General features: G+C 29.4%; 2 protein-coding genes across 2 annotated transcripts; one reads left to right on the forward strand and one right to left on the reverse strand.

The window, feature by feature from the left end:
* Nucleotides 1-3,446: 3,446 nt before the first annotated feature.
* Nucleotides 3,447-6,072, forward strand: PUB9 (plant U-box 9). The gene is made up of 2 exons (XM_012229751.4): nt 3,447-3,883; nt 4,825-6,072. The coding sequence occupies exons 1-2, from the start codon at nt 3,596-3,598 to the stop codon at nt 5,908-5,910; spliced, it is 1,374 nt and encodes a 457-aa protein (XP_012085141.1). The 5' UTR covers nt 3,447-3,595; the 3' UTR covers nt 5,911-6,072.
* A 5,339-nt stretch (nt 6,073-11,411) lies between these two features.
* Nucleotides 11,412-17,030, reverse strand: CHIP (carboxyl terminus of HSC70-interacting protein). Its single transcript, XM_012229739.4, has 8 exons — nt 16,590-17,030; nt 16,423-16,490; nt 16,259-16,322; nt 15,188-15,259; nt 12,536-12,669; nt 12,254-12,407; nt 12,070-12,180; nt 11,412-11,780 (listed from the first exon to the last, which is right to left on the reverse strand). Exons 1-8 carry the CDS (start codon nt 16,704-16,706, stop codon nt 11,649-11,651), a joined length of 852 nt encoding a protein of 283 aa, XP_012085129.1. The 5' UTR covers nt 16,707-17,030; the 3' UTR covers nt 11,412-11,648.
* Between the last annotated feature and the right edge of the window lie 2,576 nt (nt 17,031-19,606).

Consider the following 19,606-nt stretch of genomic DNA (forward strand, 5'->3'; position numbering starts at 1 on the left):
TTTAAAAATGATAGAAGAATTATACACTAATAAGTTAAAAACAATAAACTCAAATTCTTAACTAAACTAAAAAAACATAAATTGCTTTTATAAATTAAAAATAATTACTCAAACCATAAAATTACCTGAATGGAAAAAGAAAAAACTTCAGGAATCGTTAACCTAATTGCTTTTTACTCAAGGTATAAATTTTTATGACTATCTATAAATATGTTGAACATAAAATATAAAATAAGAATTTGTATAATAAGTTAGGAGATATAGTACTTATATACATAGTACTCAAAAGAGAATTAAGATTTTTTTTTTTAAATTAGAGGATAAAATAACAAAATGTTACATCAATTTGTAGTGTGGTTATTAATTATTGAAAAAACTGATTAGTTTTTATTATTAATACAAAAAATCTATTATTTGGATTATTAATTATTGCTAAAGAAAGAAAACAAAGAATTTTTTTTATTAATGAAATAAATTTATTATATGATTATTAATTATTGAATGAAGAAAATAAAAAGTTTTATAATTTGATTTCTTCAAATTACATAATTAAATAAAAATTTAAAAAAATTATAAAATTACACATCACTGATTAAGTTTTAAAATAACAAAAAACCTTACAAATTTGGTTGAACTTTTATATATTTATATAGATGCCATCATCGAACTTTATAAATAATAAAAAACATTAATTGCTACATGAAAAACGGTCGACCAATATGGCCAAAAAGGATAACTTCTAATAATTCGCTCTTTCAAATTCTAAATGCTAATATAAACACTATGTAACTAAATAATATAAATAGCCGATATAGGTTTTGACTAGGTCAAACATTAACTATTACATAAAAAAAACTGTTGCTTGAATACAAGCTAAGAAGAATAATGTTTTATAATTTACCCTTTAACTTTTAAAACAATAGTATAAAAATTACATTATTAAACAGTATAGACAATAGAAATATACTCATTTTGACCATAAAGATAAGTTGTTTTAGTATAATTTTTTTCTTCATAAATATAAATTGTTTTGAAATATCATAAAATAATCATGTTTCAATTTTATCTTTATTTATATTAAATGAATAATTATTTTTATAATTTTTTAAAAGATAATTTAGTTAAATTAATGAATATTCACTTGACAAAGGAAGTATTATTTTCGTTCCATAATCCCTGTCACGTTTGAAAAAATAGTTTGTTTCAAAATACTAATCATATTTGTGGTTTCAAGGAGTGATAAATATTTTTTTCATATTTCCCTTATATATAGCAATATTATTACTCCAATTTAATAATTTTTTTAAAAAAATTAATATAAATTAAGAATAATATAATCAAGTTACTTAATAATTTATTATAAATTAAATAAATTTAATAATTTTTTTAAAAGATGTAAAATTTCAAATGACAATAGTATTATTGAAAGGGAGATGGTAGTTTTTTGTACCCTCATCAAAGTTGTAATATGGGTGTTTGGTCAATGCAATATCAGCAAAGCGTCTAAAAAGACAAGCTAATCCTGGGATCTGGAGTGAAAGTGAGGAAGGCATGGCACGTTTCTTGGTTTATTTTGCCACATTACACATGTCCTTCTCAGAATGCCACGTCTAGGGAGAATAAATTATTCTAGAACCTGTCGCATGCAAACACAACTCCTCTTCTCTTCACTTCTCTTCTCTTGTATGGTTGTATCGCCAGTCTAAGTTTAATGGATACTGGTGAGTGCTGAGTACTAAGCAAGTTTTGCCCACGCGTAATGCCAGCTGTTCATGCCATGGATTCCGTGATTGCCTACATCTTGGACCATGTGGGTCCATCTGCTCCTCAATCCTCAAGTTATTATTACATAATTCACTTTTGCCTTTAATGTTATTAGTAGTTTAGTACTACTTCTTTATTTTAATTTTTTTATAGAAATTATATGGATAATTTAAAAAGAAAAATTCCTAGTGTTAAATAAATTTCATTTTTGGTCCCTTCGAAAAAAAAAAAAAAATTCATTTTTGGTATAATATCCAAAATTTGAAGTTTGGTCGACTTTGACTTGGAGTATAAAAGTTAAATTTTTTAAATTTGTTTACTCTATGCCATGATAAAATTTAACTTTTACCTTTTCCTAAAAAAAAAAAACTTTTACCTGGATTAAAATTTTTGATAAACTATTGTTTTTACTTAATTTTTTCAACGTTCTTTATTAAATATTAACTATCTATAATTAAACGTTGTAGAATTATTTAATATAGGTGGACAAAATAATTATTTTATTTATTTGAGTATTTGAATGATGATAATGGTGGTGTATTTTCTGATAAATATATAGGTTTAATAAATATTTATAAAGACCATTCTCTTAAATAAAAGGAAATAAGAAAATTTTAGAACTTACTTTTTGCATCCAGGTGATTTTAATATACTCTTTTTTTCCATTTCACTTCATTTATTAATTTTTAAAATTCATTTTCTTTTCTAATTTTATGTTCATCTTTTGATATCTCTACTAAATGGATATCAATAATAAAATTAATAAACGAGTAATTTAATCAACTACAATTATATTTTAAAAAATTAAAATAATCAAATATTAAAAACATTATAATGATAATTAAATTATCATATATTATTTAAATAATTTCAAATAGTATAATATCAATCTTTTTAATAATCTCTTCATTATTCTTTTTTTTCTGTCTTTTTTTAAAAGAATTATAAATACTATCTTTATTTTTTAAAAAAATTATAAATACTCATCATGTAGATTATTAATTTTGATTTATTCTCTCCATTTTGATAATACTAAATATTAGATTTCATATGAGATTACTAAATTTTGTTGTACTTTTTTTTTCTATAATTATAACGTATAATTCCTTCGAGTCATAGAAGGTAAAAATTTTTGACATTATCAATAAATTTAAGAAAATTGTGATCGTTTATCACCCCAACCAATAAGGTATTGATTGTAATTTTTTTTATTATGATGATGCATAATTAATAAAATTTAATATTTATTAAAATTTTAATATTTATTATTCACAAAAACGTTTATTTTCTACTCATTTATAAAGTGAAATTATCTCTCTTAATTCATTGTCTAATTAGAAAATATACTGACTTACTAATGAGTGATGACGGGTGAGGGAGAAGGACGATGATGCGAAATTATTTGTTACTTATTTATATTTTTTTTGAAGGTTTACTTATTTATATTTGAAAAATAATAATAATTGAAAACAGAGAAAAGACAGCAGTTTTAAGTTTATATTGTGCTTCGTCTCAGTCCATAAAATTACCGACATTAGAAAAAGAGAATAAATTAGTAAATAAAAGAAAAGAAACATATAAAAAAAATAATTAACAAAATAAATAAATAAAAAAGAGATAGAAAGCAATGTAAAGAGAAGAGAGAAACAGAGTAGAGAAGAAAGATAATTTTTTCATAAAAATTGAAAACAAAAGAGAGAGAATGAAACAGAGCATTCTCCTTCTCATTCTTCTCATTCTCTGTCTCACCATTCTTGGCACGACAACTCTTACTGAACATTAAACGCACATCAATTCTCTGTTTTAATCACCTTCTTTGATTTTTCTTTCCATGGCCAAGACCGGTGTCTTCGATTCCGATCCGACTGTCATGGCCAAGGCGACTGAATTAAAGAAGGAACTCCGAAAGCTAGTTAGGACCATTGTAGATGATGAGGATTACCCTATAGAAATAATCGATCAAGCCAAAGAAACGCTATCTGCTTTAAAAGAATTGAAGATAAAGAAGAGATCCTTGTCTCCGAAGTTGCGTGAAATTTTGTTGCGTCCTCCTGAGGAGTTCAAGTGTCCGTTATCTAAAGAATTGATGAAAGATCCTGTCATTTTAGCAACTGGAGAGGTTTGTTTTGTATATTTAAGTGTTAAAAGATTGGTTCTTGGTTCTGTTTGTTTTCCGAGAAAATGCTGGTAATTTGTTTATGAAATGAAATGCAATTGTTGTTTTTGTGTTTTAAGTTTTTCACTTTTAGGCGAGTAGTCAATTAATCTACAATAATTTTGGCTAATGAAGATGGGTTCTGACTCTTATTGATTCTTGAAGTGAAATATAAGGAGTGGATTTTAAGTTCTTTGGGTTTTTGTGTGAAATTGCATAATTTTTCTGTATTTTGATTATATAATTTATCTATTCATTTTTAGGCCTTTTGTTTTTTTTTTTTCTTTTCACTTCACGGTCAGTTTGATGTTCATAAATCGTGGGAAATGAAATGGAATTCCTTATCTGTTTTGTGAAGTGGAAATCAAAAAGTTCCTTCTTTTCTCTCTCATTTCTCAGAAACCAAACAGAGGTTAAGGATTTTTCCCTTCTTCTGTGTATGTGTGACATGTGTTGTGTTGGGTAGTTTATTATTAATACTTATAACCATTAAGAATGGTTTGAAATCTAGCAGTTGTTGAAATTAACGTGCGATGGATGCTTTGCTTGTACTATTTCTTAAGTATGAAAAGTGGCGGTTCTGTGACTCTTAAAAATTGGCATATGATTAAACCCTTATTTATGATGCTGTCCATGCTTTTTATGTTATATTTTCAGAAATTAAATGTCGTTTGGTTTGATCGATTTTATAATGAAACAAATTTCTGGTGATGTTCTTACAGAGGAAATGTTCTTACAATCTGCAATAATTACTGGTGATATTGTTGATACAATTGATTAATGTGATTTTTCAATGTTGTTTTTTGGTTTTCAATTTTAATATTATTTTGGTCTGTGTTAGTCCTAAATTTGCTGCTTCTTGGTCATTGATTTGTTTGGTTTTGTTTGTGTGTCTATTTGTGCAGACTTATGATAGACCATTCATCCAGAAATGGCTGAAAGGAGGCAACCGGACATGCCCTCTAACTCAGCAAGTTCTGTCGCACACATACCTTACACCAAATCACTTGATAAGACAAATGATATCACAATGGTGTAGAAGTCAAGGATTAGAGTTGCAGGACCCTGTTCACTATGTTAATGAGGAAGGAATAACAGAAGCTGATCGCGACCATTTTCTGTCTTTACTTGAAAAGATGTCGTTAACAATTCCTGAACAAAAAGAAGCTGCAAAGGAGCTTCGGCTTTTGACAAAGAGGATGCCCTCATTCCGTGCGCTGTTTGGCGAATCTCTTGATGCCATTCCTCAATTGCTCAATCCGCTCTCTACAAGCAAGTCCACAAGTGAGATTCACCCTGATCTTCAAGAAGATTTGATAACAACCCTTTTAAATCTTTCGATCCATGATAACAACAAGAAGCTTGTTGCTGAAACCCCTGTGGTAATTCCTCTCCTAATGGAAGCATTAAGGTCAGGAACCATCGAAACAAGGACTAATGCAGCTGCAGCCCTTTTCACATTATCTGCTCTTGATTCCAACAAGGCACTTATTGGGAAATCAGGAGCCCTAAAACCACTTATAGACCTTCTAGATGAGGGGAATCCTTTAGCTATGAAAGATGCTGCTTCGGCAATTTTTACCTTATGTTTCATACATGAAAACAAGGCAAGAGCTGTGAGGGATGGTGCAGTCAAGGTGATTGTGAAGAAGATTATGAGTGGCGTGCTTGTCGATGAATTACTAGCTATCCTTGCTATTCTTTCTAGTCATCAAAGAGCTGTTGAAGACATGGGAGAGCTTGAAACTGTTCCTTGTTTGCTTCGCATTATCAGGGAGAGCACTTGTGAACGCAGCAAGGAAAATTGCATTGCCATTCTCCACACAATCTGTTTGTATGATCGAACCAATTGGAAAGCTGTGAGGGAAGAAGAGTGTGCACATGAAACAATCTCCAAACTAGCTCGAGATGGCACTTCAAGGGCCATGAGAAAGGCTACTGGAATTCTTGAGAGACTGAACAGAGCTATTAATCTTACGCATACAGCATAACAAGATAAGTTCTGCACAATGGCCAAGTTCAGCAAAATGTAAATTCTAAATCTGTTCCCCGATGCAACTCAGCTTATCTGTGCCATTCTCCCCAGCCTTTTTGTAAATTCTCTTCACTGAAAACTTCTATTCCAGGTTAATGAGTTAGCCTTTGTGTATAAATTTGCCATAAGCTTGTCACATCCTTTTTTTTTTTTTTTTTTTTTTTTTTATGTTATGTGCTATAGTTCCTTCAGGCGCCATGCCTTATTTTGTAGATGTTTTGGATTTTACTAGTAGCATTTTTGGCTTTTATTTTTCCTTTTACCCGGTTTTTAGCATCCTTGGTCCCCCTATGGAATTTAACTTGAATGAGATTTTTCTGGCTAGCTTTTGCCCTCTAATCCAGTTTCTACTTGCATTTTACTTGAATTGGTAACTATCACACAATTTTTCGTCTTGTATTGGTTGGAACTCATACCCTTACTAGGACTAGGACTTGCACTTGCACTTGCACTATTCTAAGTTGTTGGTTGGTTCATGAATGAATTGATCTTTTTAAGCTTGGAATGGAAAATATTGGCTTTTTTACTGTAAGAATAGTTCCAAATTGATGAATGAATCCAAATAGGTGAATGAATGGTTCTGAGATGGGTTTTGAAATTGTAATGCGTTGAAACAAGAATAATGTGGCCATATTGAATGGAGTTTGTGATTTCTGGTGTTGTGGTCCATGAAAGATGCTGTGTGTCTATTCCCTATTTGATATTTGCCCATTGCCTACTCTCTTGTGAAAGTCTTGAATGCAATAGTTATTACCAGACCCTATCTTCCTAGAAATATAAAACTTTGTCAATGCCAATTCAAGATGGCAACATAGTACATCCTTTGTAAGAATATTCCTTGTTAGTTATTTGTAATAATTTATTCACCAGTTTTATGTATGTGAGACTGAAGTTTTTTATGGGAATGTTACTATAAATGTGGTAGAAGAGGGATTCTTTGTTCTTATAATTCAATTAAAGAGGCAATTATGTTTTTTTATTGCTAATAAAGAGTTGAGCTTTGCTAAATGGCACAAGTGACAACTGCTAAAAAGTTTTATAAGGGCATGATAGTCTTTTTAACTCATATTGGTATGGTACAAATTGTGTCAAAGATGTTTTCCGTGAAGAGTTAAACAACCAAAGCAGCCATTGGCTGTTTTTTTTTTTTTTTTAACAAATCTTAATATTTTTACTCCATTTTGGAAGATAAGTTTGGTTTTATTTTCCATCTAGATTAGGAAAAGTTAATTAATATGGTTTGAAAATGATATTCGATTGAGAAAATGATTGATAACAAAATGGATTAAACAAAGGTAAATAAAAAAGAAAAGAGAGCATAGAAGAAAGAGGGTATAAAAATAAAAATGTGATTTGAAGCAGACATTTCTGTTGGAGATTGAAATTGTAATTTAATAATGATTTGAATGACAATTCAAAGTCTTGTGAAAAAGAAGGCTGAAACTGACATTTATGATTGACATGGCAATGGCAGTAAAAATTTCACATGAAATCCATTTCCTGGCATTCAAAACCACCAATTCAAATGGTATGCTCAAACTATCAAATCCACCATTTTAAGATTCAAAAATTAGGAATTCTTCAGGAATTTTAGTTGGAACTTCAATCTTGGACAAATAGAGGCATTACCAAAAAGAATGTAACAATAGTAATAGTGAATCAACTAACAATGATTTGGAATATGAAAACAAAATGAAGAACAGAAAAGAAATGGGTCTACCATGTGGAATTGCAGATGGATGGCTTAACTAAGCCCACAACAATCCAAAGAACCTGCGTCGGCTCTTTGATTGCTAAGCCTCTGTTTTCACTTTGAAGAATATTTGCTTCACATGTCTTTACAACAATAACAATAATCATTTGGTTTTTATAATTTGTTTGATCTAAAATGGCTTATTTTCTCGTAACTTTATTTTTCACAAAATGTTATCTCTCAGGAAATATAAATAAATATTACTCTTCCAAAAATGTTACAGCTTCTTATTTCTCTATAAATAAATAATTTTTCATATTTAAGAGAAGTAGAGCATTATATTTTTAGAGATTCAAGAGTATAATGAAAATCAATTCGTCGTATTCTTTAAAAAGTTTAACTTCTGATCCAACTTCTCCCGTTATCAAATAAATCCGTTTAGATAACTATTATTTAAATGCATTGATTAGAAATAATTAAAATTTATTTTTATAAGAAATTTAAGTCTATATATATATATATATATATTGTTTTTTCAAAATGAATATAAAAAATATACTCATTATAAGCCGGGGAAAGAGAATGATTAACGGTGTCATATGATTAAGGAATGTGAATTATTGTGAGAAGGTACAAGTGAATAATTGGAAGCGACATGATATGAGGAAGGTGTGTCCGTCCCATTCATTGTTTATTTAAATTTTGGTTTTAACGGTGGGAAAGAAAGATTGACTTTTTTTTTTTTTTTTTGGGATTCTAAAAGAGGAGAAAAATTTTGCAAAGATAGACCAAAGCCATGATAAAGGAGATACACCACCCTAATTTTGAACAAATAAATGTGATGGGTCTATTGAATAGACATTATGAAATGACCAATAGCATGGCCATTTCTATTCTATGATTTTAACTTTTCTTCGGATTTTTATGTTCAACAATAATTATTCTGTAATTGAATTCTATATATTTGTCATCGATTTGATATCCTCTTTTTTGTACTTTTTAATTTTTTTTATTTAATTTATATGATATTTTTAAAAAATTAAGATAATATATTTTATTTCAACTTTTTCTTTTATCTAGCTATATCTACTAAACTTCTATCTTTAATTATAAAAATTAATAGAGGGCAATTAGTTTATTATTCTATTATAAAATGAATAGATGGCAATTATAAAAATTTAAAAAATATTATTATAAATTAGATGATTTAATTATTTTTAATCACCATGTAAAAAACCTAAAATCACATAAAATGCACAAAGGAAATATGTGATAAGAAGTATTTCAAATAATATAACATTCTAATTGAAAGTATGAATTAAGAAATCATACGATTTAAGAAAAATACGATGAAAAAATAATTACTATGGAAATAAGATCCGCTCAACACAACTCCCATAAAAAAGAAATGAGACTTGCTTTCTTAACGGAAAAATTAATTATATAAATCATAAAAAACAATAAGAAGGCATAATATAAAATATGAACTATTTGAATCATTCTATTACTTTCCATTGTTAGGGTTTTATTTTCTTCAAGTTTATGAAAAATAAATCATGTCATATATATATATAATTTGATAACTGATAATACAATTTACTATGTAACCCGTGAGGAAATATCTGAATGGTAAAAAATGCTTTAATTTAGTAAAGTTAAGGATTCAAAATGTAAGAAGCATTTATGTAGAAACACAGAACAAACTCGAAACATTATTAAGTAGAAATAAAAAATAAATAAAATTCCTGTATGTAATTTCCATCTCAAACGAAATAAAAAATAAAAAAATAAAAATACCTCTTGATTGGGAGAAAAATAAACAAATTGGAGAATGGTCCACAAAGTACAATCAGGAGGTGAAATCTTGGACCGACAGAGCAAAATCATTGCATTCGACAAAGCAAAAATTATCAATAAGACTGTTTGTCAAGCCAAAAAAAAAAAAAAAAAAAAAAAAAAAAAAAAAAAAAACAAATCGTGAACATTATAAATTTATGTCTACCTCTATATGACCACTTATGTTAGAATATGAATTTACTTTAGCAAAGAGAAAAACTAAGATAACCTATAAATTTTTATAACATATGTTTTTTTTTTTTCTGATAAATTAATGATAATTAAATTTTTGATTTGTTTCAAAATATAGTCTCTTTTCCTTTTCTACGTCATAGTTAATTCTTAAATTGTCTACTATATCTTTATTAAATTTTATTTTTTTTTCAATAACTCTTATTAATTTTTATTTATTATTTTAATATAATAATTGCTCATATATTATTTAAAATGAGCATAATATAAAAATTATATAAATAAAATTATCCTTTAATCATGATAATTGCTAATTTTTTAATCGGTATGAAAATAAAAAAAATAGTGCCCACCAAGGGAGTACTGATAATATAGGGGAGTAAAAATGTCTTATTTATTGTAGAGTTGTCCACATTGGATGATGTCCTTTATGAATTGATTAAAAGAGACTCCTTGGCATCATTAACTTTGGACACATTTCTAACAACAAAAAAGAGGCAAAAAAAAAAAAAAAATAAAAGAACTTATCCATGTTGAAGAGCCAATTGTCAATATTTGATTAGTCCTCTCACTTATATGGAGAGTGAAAAGTTTAGGTTTGAAATTTTTCCACTGCAAAATTTTTCACTAATTTAATGACTAAAATAAAACACTATTCGTATTATAATTTATAATATTCTTTCAGTTTATTAAATCTCAGAATAAATAAAAAATACTGAAGGGTCAAGCTAAATAAATTTTATTGTCTTATTATTTGCTTGTGAAATGTAATGTCACTTTTGCTGAGATGCTCAAATTATGGATTTGATAAAATCATGGGTTATTATCAGTTGCCATTGCCAACGAACCCACTAATAAAAATGAAATGACCAAATGGGCCTCTACAAAACTTTGATCCACAATTTTTAATAGCCAGTACGGATTGGGATATTTTGTTCCTGTCGATGTGGTGACACCACACACTTGTACTATTATTCTTTAGGGAACAGACAAAGCTTACCCTTAAAATGCTTAGATGTATAAATTTATCTATATACTTAAAAAAAAATTTTTATTAACATTTCAAATTTTGCGAGACATATCTATCATACTCTATAAGTTGTGAATTTTGATAAATATTGTACCTCTTTTATATTAACAATAACACTTTTTTTTTTTTTTTTTGTTTATGGTATTATATGCCAAATATTCATTTCAGTATAGTTAATTTAATTTTCAGAATAATAATTTTTATATTTTTTAACTGTCCAATAAATATTTAATTGATTTATTTTTATAAATTCGAATATTCAATATAATAATTTTACAAATTAAAATATTTAATATGTTCAATTTTATTTGTGTAATATTTAATATGTTCAATTTTATTTGTGTAACTGTTCAATAGATCAAAGTAAAAATAAAAAATACTATAAAACTTTTTACATAAAATTCAATAGTGAATTTATACATTGATCAATAAAAATCATGATGCTTATTAAATATAATTAATATAAAATCAACTGCTATACAAATTGACTAACTAATTATGTGATCACCTTACGATTAGACTATCATACCTTTTTTTTTCTGATAAGCATTTGTAATTGGATTCTTCGTTATAGATATAATGCCTTTTATCTCTATTTTTATACTAATTTAATTGCATTATATTATATTTTATCAAAATTTACGAGTAATCTGAGGATGAGGAGAGCAAGGTAAAATATTACCCTGATAAAATAGGCTGCAGTAAATTTATGTACAAGCAGCAGGCAATAATTTAGAGCATAATATATGTACAAATTCAAAAGATCATACAGTTGGGGCATCAAACAACACACTTTGAAGCACATGCACAAAAATACATTATCAGACATGATCGATGCTGCACACTTGAGATACTGCTACCAAAAGTTAAGTTCTGAGAGAATCAGGTCTGCACTATAACCATTTAGTCCCTCACACTCAAAATATGAAGTTATCAAAAACAATCAATTTAGTTCCATCTTGTAAGCCCAACCATGTTTATCAAGATATGCTTGGACTGCTTCCTTTATCGCCAAGTTAGGAATTAGCTGAGACGGATCAAGGGGTTCTCGTGTAACCGGATCAAACTTCCCTACCTAAATTGATTTCAATTCAATTGATCAATGCAAATAAATACAAGCACACAAAAGGCATGGGGCTAGACAATGTTTGGAGTGACTTTTCAAACCAATCCTACACGGTTTTATCGGTTGATTAATGCAGATAAAGAAAGCAAACAAACGCAAAAGGTTAGCAAACGTTTGGATTGGATAGTTTGGCGTCACTTTTTCAAAGCAATCCTACCCAGTTTTAACGGTTTTGTTAATTGTGGATTTTTTTTTTCCCCACCTACAGTACATTCAATTAAAAGAAACAATAAGATACCTTCTGAAGATGGTCAAGGATTACTGCTCTCTCATATGAAATTCCACTTGGAGTAATGACAGGATCACGGAAAATATCAAGCGTAATTTTACAACATAGGTAATCCGGCACCTGAAAACTTTCAGTTCAATAAAACAGCTAATAACAAAGCGGAATATATTAAACAAACAAACCCAGAAACTACCTCAGTTGGCGTGTCATCTTCTGCAGCTTTCTCAAACACTTGTCCTAAATCCTCCAACTGTTTCACATGGGAAGCAAATGTTTCATCTAAAAATCCTTCTGTTTGAAAGTCATCGAGGAAATGTTTTTCCTTGAGAGCATTCTCACAGGCTTCTCTGAGAGGAACAAGAGTAACTCATGTGAGTGGAAAACAGCATGATAAGCCAGCAACTAATTTTCTAACTACTCAGAACAGCAGAAATCTTTTCCAACAACAGGCACTAAACTCACTGGGATTACATACTTCAAGTTTTGTAGTTCCCATGATCGCTTAGTAGATGCTTGCTCCCACTCCTTGTATTTTGATTTTGCTAGCTCTTGCCAGATCTCTTCCACCATATAACCCTTTGGACCTGCACCCCTACCAAGATCCAGAGCCTGCAAAAGAAAGCAATCAGTTCCTTGTAAGAACCTGATGCTTTGCATCAAATCTTCAATATAAACAACAAAATCTAGCTGGCACTATGTAATACTAGCAAATCTAAGATTATTGAAAACCTGTTTATTCACAAATAGCAATCACTGTTACACCAGATTGGTTCTTTGTAAATGTGTCATCACGTATCAGATTTACTGTTGCTTCAGATGCTACAGTTCATGATCTTAAATTCCAGCATGCTAAAGTTCATGATTTTTCCACTATCATTATTGGAAAGCAGCATTCATCTCTTCCATAGCTAGAACGTAGAGGGTCCTAAAAGAACGATATTGTCAGCCTTCCAATAGCGAAAACCTACTCCAAACACACTGCCCATATTCAAAAGCCAAAATATTTTCCCCAGTGAGTAAAGAATCTTGTACATTCACCATGCTATATAAGCTGTGGTTGAATGACTTTTAGGATGTCTATAAAAATTGGTTAAGTGTGTGTTTTTTTTTTTTTCATGAGTAGGAAAAAGCCATCCTGTTGCCTGCCACATAAGCACATATTACTGAATAGTTGAATAACTAATAATGGTCAGCTATTTTTCTGTGCTGAAGTAGCTGGAGCACATATCAACATTAAACTATTGTACACATTTAGCACCTTCTTGTATGGATGTCATAAGATATTTCTTGTCGCAAAATCTATTCCACTTCAGAAAATATTAGATGAAATATACACGCGTAGGTAAAGCATCTCATATTCTCATCGAAACTGCTGTCATCTTCTATTTATAAGCTAGCTTGTGGACTATGTGCAACTTTTATATTATTTACCACTGTCCTTATCCGTCAATAAACTAAGAGTTCTAAAAATGATAAAACAAAAATGGGAAAGAGTATTCATAACAAATTCAATTGTTATCGTAGAATGTTAATGGCCAACTGAAATCCATAAGCTGAAGCTGAGGCTAAAACAAATAACAAATCAATAAAAAAATCTGAAGGACAATGACAACTTAATCGCTAATTTGTCTATCTAGCCTTCATATGCACCCATCATCAGCTTTTTTTCCATTAGACGATCAGTTATTTGTTGGAATCACATTTTTTATATGTTTTCAATAATAGACAAAATAAGACCTTTTGGAACTTAATACTCACAATTCATCACGTCCCGATGGTACTGGATATGAGTATTTGGAGAATTATCTTCTTTTGTTAAGATTCAAACTTTATATTTTTTTTTTCCTTTCACTGATATTTGGATGCTGATAAGTTCCCCTATATGCTTAAGCTTTTGATTGGTCTGCGGTTGTCAACATGGTCAACACTAACAATTCATTGCACATGCATAAGCCAAATAAGTACCATCACCAGCATGCAAGTTGCATTCTCTCATTTACAAGAATCACAGTCAATTTTACATGGAATATTTGGTATAGGATGTTTACTATTTGTGAAGAAAGATTTGTCTGACAATCATAAAGACTATGATAAACAAATTTAAGGAGTTTCAACTGGGGTTTAAAGTTGAAAATGAACAAAACCATTCATGAACTATTTTCCAAGTAATAAAATCTTGTTTCAACTTACTAGTTAAGACAAACGATACAAGTCAAACTTACCCACAAAGTTCACTGTGAATTACCTAAGCTCAACTTGTTTACATTTGCAAACTAACTCATTTATAAACTAACAAGCCAATTAGAATGTCGATGTAGACATACCAAATGCAGTTTGTATTGGATCAATGGCAAAGCCATGTTAACGGAAGGGAAGCAATTCTTAGAAATAAAATAATATTGCAGTACATGTCCTGGGGTTCAAAGTTCAAACCTAGGACCTGCTATATTTCTATCAACCTTAACCATTTTTCCCTCTTGGTTTTGATATTAAAAGCCTTTCCCCCCATAATTTAAATTGCCAGCTTCACCCTTGTATGGGGCAAATTTAGCTGTTAACACTTATAACTAATCCTTTTAATCTACTGAAAAATATGATAGCTAAAGAAGCCCTAGAAAAAGAAAGATAAAAAAAAAAAAAAAAAAAAAAAAAAAAGCAAAGCCATGATAAGGAACTACCAATACAAGAATACTAGTTTGTGCACTAAAAAGTTTAAAACCAGGAAGACAATGAGAACAGTTCAAATAGCTATTCATTTCAGAAATCGAGAACGCATCGAGGACAATGATTTTGTTAAAAAACTGATACTATCAAATAGGAAAAGAAAAATGCACAAAATTGTGGTAGAAATAAATTGGGTGCAATATCTTACATGTAATAATAAATTACAAGAAAAATCAATTAGAATGGATTACTCATCTATAATTCAAGCAACTAATGCAAACGCTTACCGAATGAGTTCACAGCAAATCAAATGCATGAAGAAGTCTAGCATCATAGTATAGTAATTCGCTTTGCATAGGATTCCAAAGCCTAAAGGAAAACAAACATTCACGTGCAACTTACACCACCAGTCTGATGCCAGAAAGAATTCCAAGAACAATTCAAGATAAAAATAATTCTGTACCTTCTGCAATTCCTTCACCCCTTCAGATAAGTTGTCCTTCTGTAGTAATGCAAGTCCTAACATATAGTGGGCCTGTCACATGGCAAAACAAGCTTGAACTTCATGCAATCATAACAAATTTTATCAGTACATTTACAAAAAACAACACATGCACATTTGTACTGACCATACATAAGTAACTTTAGTTACGGTTAATTGCTATGTCAAATATTAATTTGAAGCAGTATATCTTTTAATCATAAGCTGAACAAATATGGGAAATTAAAAAGAGTCTGACAAAAAATGCTGGATGTAAACTACTGATATCTTGATGCTAGCAGTAAAATGCTGACTATTTTTCAGACCTACATGAAAGGATGCCTTTATCCATTACTGCATAAGGAGTTTAAGTTGAAAAATGGCAAAATAGGTAGAGCATATGTGTCTTACAAGTATATACTTCCTCCACAATAAGCAATGATAGTCTGTTTCTCCTTTTCTTATTCACATTTTCTGGAAGATTCTCCTCTCTCTTCTTGCTAATTCTCTCCAGTCACCATCATCTCATCCAATTCAATTCATGTGTTCATATTTGCTTCTTCTTTCTAACAGTTTATTTGCTGCTTATCCTAGTACAGCTGGGGCACTGCCCTTTTCTGTATTTCCTCTTATACTTAATTTCCTTTAGTTATCAAAAGAAAAGCTCAATGAAACAACACAAAAACAAAAGTCAAAGTGCATATGTTGAACTTTAACACCTCCACAGTCATGAAGAAAGAACCTAGCGCCATCTCAAAGCCTACTTTATTTTAAACAAATATATCTGGCAATGTGTATTTCTGTATGAATATGAATTACATGATATAAAATGAATGATCTCCTCTACCCGTGGTCATCATGCTTAACTTGCTCACTGTGTGAATGATTGAGAGTAGCATAAACCTTTCACACAGCAAGCAACCAAAGTATCTCAAACCATTGCTTTGTTAAAAGATAACAATTCATGCATTCTTGACCAAAAAGTTCCATTCCAAAACTCAAAATTCACAAAAGAAAGGAACTCAAAACAAAACTGCTGAAAACAGCAATCACCTTGAAAGAATTACTGTCAAGTTGAATAGCTTTGCGACAATCCTCTTCAACTTTCGCCCAATCACTGAATCCCCATATCAAAACCACAAAAAACAAGTTAAAGGCAAGAGAGAGAGAGAGAGAGAACAATTGTAAAAAAAAAAGAGGTCAGCGCTCGTACATACTTCCGTTTCCGATGACAGAGAGCCCGATTCGTCCAATACACAGGAACATTAGGGCATAGAGTAATTGCCTAGCTTTTCGACAACAGAAAGTAAACTATCAATGAAAGAAATGAAAACCGAAAACTTCACAAATCCCTAAATAAACTAATTAGGTTTTAAATTATTACCTCAGTGTAAGCATCGATTGCAGCACCAAATCGGTTTTTGCCGAAATAAGTGTTTCCATGTTTTCTCAATTCCTCTGCTTGTTTTGCCGCCATAGTCAACGCTGCTCCTGGCCCCATTGCCTTTCTCTTCCTCTCTCAATCCCTTTGTCCTCTAATTAATCTCTCTGTAAAACGAAAATGATTCTATAATTGATTAAGGGGGCCATAGTCTTCTCTCTAGAACTTTCTGTTTAAGTTATTGAAGGAAGGAAATGTCTAACGACTTTTCCAAATATATGTCTAGAAGCTGTAAATCGATGTTAATACGAGACGGCAACGAAGAAGAAATGATATGAGACTGTGACGGTGGAGGTTTCTAAGATCACGACATTCGTTTAAAACTAGAAATTTGGAAAATTGAAAATAAAATCAATTAACTTGGAGGGGAAGGAGTTCTCTCTTCTCTGTTGAGAAAGATTTGTTGGGTTACGTGTCGAGGACGTAGTTAGATCACAAATGGATTTTATTGGACCAATCTGGGCTCGTCTAGAACCAAAAGTTGATTTTTATTGGCGGTTGTTTTATTTTTATTTTTCTATTTTTCACGTGTTTATTTATTTTTGCGCCATATGGCCATTATATATAAGTTCTTTAAGGCGTGGTGCTTTAACAAGTTGTTTGCCAACTAGACCCATTTTTTCAAAACAATTTTGAAAAAAATTAAAACGATATTAATTTAATACTCCCATTCCGAATGTCATCTTGAAAATAATATCGAGACCAAATTGATTCTTTCATAAAACCGATTTGTACCGACCTAATTCCATCCAAAAAAATCAAGTATTTTGGTTTTTTTTTTTTTAATTTCAGATTATATCTTCATCCTGACACCAATTATTTATTAAGATGATAATCATATAAAAAATTAATATGCACTATTCTAAACATAAAATGAATCGGTTAATTAAACATATTTTTCAATTTAAAATTTTCTTTTATTATTTTACTATAGATATTACGTAAATCTTTTTAAATAATTTTTTTACTTAAAAAAATATTAATCAATAAAGAGAAAAATATTAATTGTAATTAATTTGATTACTAAACTATTAGTTATGCTGAACACTATTTTTATATGATATTTAGGATTAAATCAAGTATGTACAAAAAATTTAAATCAGTTTAAAGGTAATAAAAATAAAAAAAGATGATGAGCAAAAATTCATAAAAAAAACATTTGAAATTAAATTGTACATCGTTTTTAAATTATTATATTTAATGCTCTCATTAACTAGAAAGTAACAACTAACCAATCTTATATTATGACTTTAGTAGTAATTCATCATTGATTGAATTAATTATTTGATTTATCCGATTTTTTTAACTCAGATTTGTATTTGTGAATTTTATTTGATTGCAAGGGATGAGTGTAGTAATTTTATATTTTTTTTGTGAAAATAATAATTTAGTAAACTTATAGGATATCTTGATTAATTTCTAATGTGACCCATTCCGACCCTTCCCACAGATCCAATTTTCATCTTATCCTATTGCAAAAATTGGGTGGAGACGAGACGAGACGCAAATATGTATCTATTGGAACTTGAATAAAATCCTATTTTTTTATCCTAATATTTTAGGATGAAATTGAAAATTATATAATTTCGTCACAATGGGACTCATACACACCTCTATTTCTAACAACGTCTTAGTTATTCTTTTGCACTAGGCAATAATAGCTATTGAGAGCTAATTGTAAATCACACATGGTCATAACCAATGTTCATTAAATCAATCATGATAGGGATTCACTAAATTAGAGGATTCGACATAATTCAATATGGTTTAATCGAATAAATATATATTTTAAAATACGATTGAAAATATAGGAATTTATAAATACTAAATAACTTTTATAAAAAGAATAAAAAATGACTAAATTTAGTATCAAACAAAGAATTAATTAATTATTATAAAATATAATACTCCTTCCGTCCCATTTTGTTTGCTTGTTATTTCTTTTTGGGACGTTCCAAAATATTTGCAAGGTTGCTAAATTTGTTATTTAAATTTTTCCAAAGTAACTTTTATGATTGTTTATTAAATGAATGACTTTTATTAATATCTTAATGAGTTATGGGTAAAAAAGGGCAAAATAAATTTTCATTGACTAAATTCTTAATATCGTTTTGTCAACCACGCTAACAAATAGGATGGAGGGAGTATTATTTTGAGAAATTAAAGTAAATGTCACTTTTTGAAACTTACTTTTATAGAATGTCAGTTTGATTAAGATTTAAATTATTGTTATTTGTGATATACTTTTACTATTGTGCCCTCATTTTATTAGTAGGGAATTAATTTATTAATATTTTAATGTTTTAATATGTTAGTGTTCCTTTTTATATTAATTTTATATTTCAGTGTTTTAATATGTTAGTGTTTCCTTTTATATTAATTTCCTATTTTTATCATTGTTTCTTTTGTTTTTTTAGTATGTTAATAATATTTTTCTTCTGCTATTTTTTCAGCCCTCATTATTTTCTGATGGTTCTTTCTCATTTTTGTTGCCGTCTAGTATTTTCTTATCGTTCTTTTTCTTTTTACTGTCATTCTTCTCATCATTGGTATTGTTTCATGGTTTTGTTTTTATTCATAAGGCATGTTGATTTCCATTTTTGATCTATTGTTTATTGCTGAGAATATCTCTATCAATTTTCCACACAGTCAGTACTTTTGGAGATAAGATATGACTCTCGATTCTGTTTGAATTGATACAATACAATATAAATGTACACACCGTATTTACTTGTGTTGGTTCTTTTTTGAAAAAGAGCAACTAATCCACTGGTTGACAGCTTAGGTTGTGAATTAACTACGGGCATGCCGGGTGTATAAAGTACACCAACTGAAAATTAAAGTGCGCTCGATCTGACTTCTAGACTATGGGTTTGTTTCCTTAGTATACGCTTCACCATTATGCGATTAAATTAAAATTGGCAGATGAAATTGTAAAAAATAGTTTGATCACTTGAAAA

Source organism: Jatropha curcas, chromosome 3 (genome assembly GCF_041381405.1).
Source record: "Jatropha curcas cultivar XTBG-Jc1 chromosome 3, XTBG_Jcur_1.0, whole genome shotgun sequence".
Taxonomy (NCBI): domain Eukaryota; kingdom Viridiplantae; phylum Streptophyta; class Magnoliopsida; order Malpighiales; family Euphorbiaceae; genus Jatropha; species Jatropha curcas.

Coding starts and splice junctions, on each gene's coding strand:
- CHIP (XM_012229739.4), bottom strand. CDS start 16,706: ATGGGGCCAGGAGCAGCGTTGACTATGGCGGCAAAACAAGCAGAGGAA. Junction 15,260..16,258: donor TTGACAGTAATTCTTTCAAG/GTGATTGCTGTT, acceptor GCCATGTGACAG/GCCCACTATATGTTAGGACT. Junction 11,781..12,069: donor TCCTTGACCATCTTCAGAAG/GTATCTTATTGT, acceptor AAATCAATTTAG/GTAGGGAAGTTTGATCCGGT.
- PUB9 (XM_012229751.4), top strand. CDS start 3,596: ATGGCCAAGACCGGTGTCTTCGATTCCGATCCGACTGTCATGGCCAAG. Junction 3,884..4,824: donor TCATTTTAGCAACTGGAGAG/GTTTGTTTTGTA, acceptor CTATTTGTGCAG/ACTTATGATAGACCATTCAT.